This window comes from Glycine soja, chromosome 19, assembly GCF_004193775.1.
Source record: "Glycine soja cultivar W05 chromosome 19, ASM419377v2, whole genome shotgun sequence".
Classification (NCBI taxonomy): domain Eukaryota; kingdom Viridiplantae; phylum Streptophyta; class Magnoliopsida; order Fabales; family Fabaceae; genus Glycine; species Glycine soja.
This window is the reverse complement of record NC_041020.1, coordinates 49,340,644-49,347,630: the sequence shown is the minus strand read 5'-3', so window position 1 is coordinate 49,347,630 and position 6,987 is coordinate 49,340,644. Positions and strand designations below refer to the sequence as shown.

General features: G+C 33.9%; 2 protein-coding genes across 5 annotated transcripts; both read left to right on the top strand.

Moving 5' to 3' along the window:
• On the top strand, window positions 1-3,304 carry LOC114400299. 3 transcript variants are annotated; one of them, XM_028362688.1, is made up of 3 exons: window positions 175-289; window positions 1,134-1,460; window positions 1,599-3,304. In XM_028362688.1, exons 2-3 carry the CDS (start codon window positions 1,304-1,306, stop codon window positions 3,173-3,175), a joined length of 1,734 nt encoding a protein of 577 aa, XP_028218489.1. In that variant the 5' UTR covers window positions 175-289; window positions 1,134-1,303; the 3' UTR covers window positions 3,176-3,304. The 3 variants fall into 3 exon arrangements, with proteins under 3 accessions (XP_028218490.1, XP_028218489.1, XP_028218488.1); XM_028362687.1 differs by having other exon boundaries at window positions 197-289; window positions 1,130-1,460; XM_028362689.1 differs by lacking the exon at window positions 1,134-1,460 and having other exon boundaries at window positions 1-289.
• A 693-nt stretch (window positions 3,305-3,997) lies between these two features.
• Window positions 3,998-6,101, top strand: LOC114399360. 2 transcript variants are annotated; one of them, XM_028361548.1, is made up of 6 exons: window positions 3,998-4,144; window positions 4,305-4,378; window positions 4,477-4,546; window positions 4,892-5,001; window positions 5,598-5,712; window positions 5,800-6,101. In XM_028361548.1, exons 2-6 carry the CDS (start codon window positions 4,315-4,317, stop codon window positions 5,882-5,884), a joined length of 444 nt encoding a protein of 147 aa, XP_028217349.1. In that variant the 5' UTR covers window positions 3,998-4,144; window positions 4,305-4,314; the 3' UTR covers window positions 5,885-6,101. The 2 variants fall into 2 exon arrangements, with proteins under 2 accessions (XP_028217349.1, XP_028217350.1); XM_028361549.1 differs by having other exon boundaries at window positions 5,792-6,101.
• Window positions 6,102-6,987: the final 886 nt, after the last annotated feature.

Sequence of the window (6,987 nt, the reverse complement as noted above, 5' to 3'; positions counted from 1 at the left end):
CAAATTAAAACATCATTTGAAGCCAAAGGAAAGGAAAATCATTCTCTCTCTCTCTCTCTCTCTCTCTCTCTCTCTCTCTCTCTCTCTCCTCCACCGCTTGATTGAGAGATTTGGAGAGGGGGAGGGACTCTGAGGAATAAACCATCTCTCTACCTCTTTCTCTGCTGAGTGCTGACAGTGTTAGAGATGTTTGGGTGTGAGTGTTTTTGGTGGAACAGTGTTCCTGAATCCTACCCTTCTCAGCCAGAGCCCTTCTCTCTACCAGCACCTCTTCCACAATGGCCACAAGGTGCGTGCTTTTTCTTAGAATTCGTTTATATCTAAATACGTTATCTTTATCTGTTGGATTATAACAGCTATTCCATTGGTTTATGCTTCAGAGTCTTTCCTTTTTAGAGGATGATGGTGTGGTACATATAGAATTAGACCATGTTCTTTTTTCTCCTTATGCATTCAGCTATCAGACTCTCTCTCTTCATCTATGCAAGCAAGACGATCGAGTGATAGACAATTTTGAGTCATTTATATAAACAAAATATCAATATTGATCTTTTGAAAACAATTTACTGATATGAGTTTTTTTTTACCATTTACCATTCACCGATTAAAATTACATATTTAACCACCAGATTCAAAGAGAACATAACATGTCTCAAAGAACATGTCACATGTCATGATTTCCTTAAATCTATCCCTCAAACTATTAATTTTGACCATTCAATAATTAAAAGAGACCCATACTAGTAATTTGTTTTGAAAGAGACTCATAATAGTATTTTGTTTATAAAAATGACCCAAAATTGCCAATAACTAAGTTATTAATCCAAACAGATAACAAAACCAACTTACTTTTATATCTTTTGATTGAAAATCATGGATAATCCTTCTTGTTGTAATAATAGTCTGGAGGTACTTACGAGAAGATTTTACTGCATATTAGCATATAGAATTAAATTAATTAGAACAGAGATTCATAATACATGTCATTCTTTTATTTTGTCATCTTGCCTAGTATTTTAAGATACATTTATTTCTTTGCAAATAAAATAATAGATGGTACTGGATTTCTTAACTTTTGGGTTAAACATGATTAGTTGGCTTATCTTCAGTTCTTTCCTTTAACCTGAAGGCAGCGCACAGAGTGTCTTTAACGTGATATTAACTTATGGAGCTGAGGGTGATACACCGGGACTGATTGGACTGGTACAACTGATGGAATAATTGGGTTTGTTGTTTTAATGGGGTTATCAAGTTACCAACTAATTTAAAAAGAAAAATGTTGTGTCGTTGTCCTTGATTTCGCATGTTGTCTCACAAATCAACTCAGAGAAGCAGAGAACCACTCCTCCATTTTCTTTTTCTTGGATGTAAAATTGTGGCCATAGCATTAATCAATGCTCTACATACTGCTTTGCCTCAACAAATGGCTGAAAAAACTGGTTTTTGTTACGGAAAACAAAGTACAACATGACTTGCCTATTCTAGTTCTCAATATTTCTTTAATTATGTACTAGTATTCGACTTTCTATTGCAGTGCCATCAAATGTTTGTGGCGTAATTATATTCTTCATCTAAACTTGTGAATGATATGGTGTTAGGTGATGGTTTTGCTAGTGGAAGAATAAGCCTTGGAAGACTAGAAGTTTTAAAAGTAAGCAAGTTTGAGAGAGTTTGGAGCTGCCCAAGTTCGCATGGTAAATCACAGGGCTTTGTATTTTACAAACCTTTAGAGATTCCAGATGGTTTTTTCTGCCTAGGTCACTACTGCCAGTCCAATGACCAGCCATTGAGAGGGCATGTTCTTGTGGCTCGTGAAACTTGTTCTGAACCTGAACTTGAATCTCCAGCTCTTAAAAAACCAATTAACTACTCTTTGATATGGAGTGCTGATTCACCACATGATGGATGTGGTTATTTTTGGTTACCAAATCCTCCATTAGGATACAAAGCAATGGGCATAGTAGTTACCAACAAACCAGACGAACCTGAAGTTGAAGAAGTCAGATGTGTACGAGCCGATTTGACGGAAACATGCGAGACTTGTGATCTATTACTATCCATGAGCTCAAAATTTTCAAGAATTTCATTCAAGGTTTGGAACACAAGGCCTTGTAAAAGAGGGATGTGGGGTAGAGGTGTATCAGTTGGGACATTCTTCTGCAGCACCTATTCTAACTCTGAAAAAATAGCAGATATTGCTTGCTTGAAGAATCTTGACTCCACCTTACATGCCATGCCAAACATAAACCAAGTTCATGCACTCATCAATGAATATGGCCCCACTGTATACTTCCACCCTGATGAGATATACTTGCCATCATCAGTGCAATGGTTTTTCAAAAACGGAGCACTTGTGTATTCAAGAGACAGTGAGAAGGGTAAAGCAATAGATTACCAGGGATCAAACTTACCAAGTGGAGGAACAAATGATGGTGCTTATTGGATAGATTTGCCTACTAATGATGATGCTAGAAATAATGTAAAGAAGGGAGACATAGAGAGTGCAGAGCTTTATGTTCATGTAAAACCAGCTCTGGGAGGAACATTTACTGACATTGCTATGTGGGTTTTTTGTCCCTTCAATGGACCTGGCATACTTCAAGTGGGGTTGGTGAACATTGAGATGAACAAAATAGGTGAACATGTGGGTGACTGGGAGCACTTCACGCTTCGCGTGAGCAACTTCACAGGAGAACTATGGTCTGTGTTCTTTTCTCAGCACAGTGGAGGAGAATGGGTAGATGCATTCGGTTTGGAGTTTATAGAAGGAAACAAACCAGTTGTTTATTCATCAAGGCATGGCCATGCAAGTTTCCCTCATCCTGGGAGCTATCTTCAGGGATCATCCACACTTGGAATAGGAGCAAAGAATGAAGCAGCTAAAAGTAAACTGACAGTGGATTCCAGCACCAGATACAAGGTTGTTGCGGCCGAGTATCTTGGTGAGGGAGAAATTGCTGAACCATGTTGGTTGCAGTACATGAGAGAGTGGGGTCCTACAGTTGTGTATGACTCACGTTCTGAAATAGATAAGTTGATAGACCTGCTTCCTGTGTTTGTTAGATTTTCTTTGGTGAATTTGTTTGAATTGTTTCCTACGGAGCTTTATGGTGAGGAGGGGCCAATTGGTCCAAAGGGAAAGGCCAACTGGGTAGGAGATGAAAAGTGTTACTAGTCCCTCCTCTTTGTTTCATCAATTCTTCTCTGTTACTCTGCTATCTGCCTTGTTAAACGGAATCAATTATTTTGTGCTGCAAAAAGAGAATGAAATCTAAAATAATAACTGACCCAACATTCCAACTACTATTTATAGGATTTTTTTGAGGATCACAACTTCACAAGTGTTTATTAGTCCAAACTATTAACGGACCCTAAGTTAGGTGAGGCTTTAATTTTAATACGAGAATGCAACCAACTATTGTCTTTATTTTAATTAGAGAAATATTAGGAGTGTTTTTTTTAGCACATTTTTTTAATATTTTTATTGATTAAAATTTATTTAAAATAACATTTTTGCATATTTTATTTTATGAACCTCTTCCATAATTTTTTTAATGAAATAAAATGTAACTAAAGCAAACAAATTGAATCGCTTGGCCAAGTCAAAGTCCGTCGAACCAAAGTGAGAAATCAACTCGATCGGGTTTGAATTTTTTATAACAGTCGAATGAAATGACCTAATTAAAAGATAAATACAAATTTAAGGACCTAATTGAAAAAATAGTTTAGAGATTTGATTAGAAATGAACAAATAATTTAGGTATTTAAGAGTCATTTAAAAAAAATTAAACCGGATGAAAGAATAAATGAAAGAGAAGGTAATGAATATTTATATTTATTATTTTAAACTTTAAACTGTACAATGAATATTAATTTCAATTGTTTTCTATAATAACTTCTTACTTCTTTTATATAATATTGAATGTATTTTATATTTTCAATACATTAAATATATATATATATATATATATATTTTTTATAAGATAACAGGTGAATTTATAAGAAAAGTTTGAAGAGAATAGTATAAAGCCGCTGGCACCTGAGACTCAATCTCAAACGCTGTGTTGTGTTCTTGAACTGGTTAAGGGCAGCTCCTCCAATCTCCATTGGCGAGAATCGACTCACTCCCACTCTCTGTATCCAGGTTTTGATTTGAGATTTATGACTGTCAACACTCGCTAGCCCCCTTTTCCTGCTTTTATTAAATTATTATACTCTGTCACATCATCAATTATCTGTTTTGTTCCAGTTAAACTGCAAACAAGGTTACTCTAATCCCTAAACTATATTCCTTTTCTTATCAGACGCAACGCAATGGATTGGGCTTTTGTGCATAAAACCTGGGATAAGTGGGCTTCTACAAACATTGGTTATTCTGGTGAGCCACATTTTGCTTTCAAGCCACGCTGATATGCATACAAACTGTTTGAAACATTGTCAGATTGGTGACATTTATCTGATCCTCCTATCTTCTAGGTCATCCGTTAAAAGCTGCTTTGCTAATTAATTATGACCCGACTGGACCATCTCGATTGTTATCTACCATGTAAGAAGGATTGTCATGTTTCATTCTTGTTATGAATTTTAGTTTTACTTTTTAGCGAATCTGTTAAGAAGAAGCTGTATTGTTATTGTTACATTGTTTTTAATCTAAACACAAAAGTAGCTGTAACATTGTAAGTTATTCTGTTTTTTATTTTTAAAATCTCTTTATATGTTTTAATACCGTCAGTGGTTGAAGAAGTTTAAGTATTTATTTCTGAAAAATTGCACAAATTGCCTGGTAAACTTTATGCTGCCTTTGTTGTGGCACTTTTATTGCATATTCGGAATTTTCTTTGTCATTTCTAGTAATATTGGATTTATCAATTGAGCTATTTGATGCTGACAGTGCTGAACAAGAAGGGATAAGAGCTAATCCCATTGAATTGAGTCACTTTGTGGACTTCATCAAACAAAATAAACTCCAGTCCGAGCTCTTCATTATTGGGTCCAATCAGTGTAGGCTCAAACTCAGCTGTATTTAGTTTGCCTAAATAATTACTTGCAGCTTTCTGTTTTTCAACTTCTTTTTGTATGCCCTCTACTACAAGGACATTTGAAATTTCTGAAACTAAGGAATATACTATTTTAAGAATTCTCCCACATGTCTAGGTAATAGGAATTTAAGAATCTTGGAGGGATAATAAACTGTGTTTAGTCCGATATATATAATTATGAACTATACGCTGCTATCTTTTAGAGGTTTAAGAGGTTAGTTGAGGAGATTTAGAAGAAGGAATTATACTTATTGCTTAAGTATATATATGGTTGTCTGTGAATAAAATGCATAGCTGTTTTTCATTTGGGATTTAGGAGATCATAAATAGCACACAAGGTGTGTGTTCATACAGACTCGCATATGCGTAAAAGTTTGAAAATTTTCCATGTCCTGGAGTGGATTGCAGATATAGATGGAAATACATGTTATTCTATGTGCGATGATAATGCATGTCATTTGAGTCATTACACATTGTATACCCTATGTGTAACTTTATCTACTGCCATGGTGCATTGTAGTTTACCTTATACTTTACTAATGGAAATTTGGATGGCAGACTTGGTCACGTCAATTCATGAGAACTGGTTTAGTGCAAGGTGTATAAACACATCGAAGCCTGCCGGTGAAGGTGCAATTGTTATACAAACAGCAGCTTATATCTTGGTTGCTCTGTAAGCATATAATTCAAATTCAGCATATTTATCATGGACTATTAATGCACTTTACTCTCTCTGTATAGTCATCTTTTAGTTTCACAGGTACGAAGGTTCCATTGGTCCAGCATCTCGGGCTATGGCAGCTGCTGATCAGTTAACTTGGCAATTAGGGCGAAAAAATCTTTAAATTAATGCTACTTCAGATCTGTACCATGCACTTACCAAAGGGCTAATTTTTCTGTTTTACTCCGATTTTGTTTAGATGGTTGCAGCCAAGTATCTTGGTGATAGAGCCATTACAGAACCGCATTGGTTACAGTATATGAGAGGGAGGTCCTCCCATTATGTATGATATACGTTTTGAAATAGATGAGTTGATACATCTGCTTTCGGTCTTTGTTAAATTTTCTGTGGAGAGGTCCAAAGGGGTCGGTTAATTGCATGGGAGATGGAATGTTATTCCTGTTTAACTTACCATCTCTTCTTGTCACAATCACAAGTGAGCATATCTTAGATGAAGAATTATATAAATAAACAACTAAACAAGATAAGGTCTTAGGTATCTCTCTTATTTTTACCTTTTACTCGTATCATGCCTATATTAACTAACTTCAATGTTGAAATCCTTAATGTATATTTACTCTTGTCTTAAATATAAGAGAAAAAAAAATACTTTTGTTGAAATCTTAAATATAAACAAATTTTAACTCATTTGAACTTATTTAATACCTATTATCTCTAAAATATCATTTGTTTAATGGAGGTTTTAGTTTCAATAATGTTTCTTTTTTTATGTTAAGTTTTAATAAAAGATAAATGGAAAAAAAATAATTAAGATTTTTTTTATATAATTAAATATGATCAATTAACATTTTTAAATTAGCGTGAATGATTTTTTCTTACATTTAAGACGAGGAAGTATCACTTAAATTCAACTAACTTGTCAAGATTTTGATTGGATGTTTTTTTAAATCACTATCACATGATGTAAAATATTTATTAATTTTAATAATTATTAACCTCGTTTGGACATTTTCAATACATAAAATGATTTCTTATCATACCATTAGGTAAGAGTAAAAATGTATAAATGAAAAATACTTATAATCTTTTTTTGTTTAGTTGTAAAAAATATAAAAGGACTTAATGTTTAAAAACAATTTTTTTTTATTTTTTTAATTTATTTTTCAAAAAAAAAAGTCCCATACCTCATTTTTGAACAAAATATTAAAGAACAGAAAAAAAAGAAAAAAAAAAAGAGGCTTTTGTAGAATTGTTGCGATTTATTCT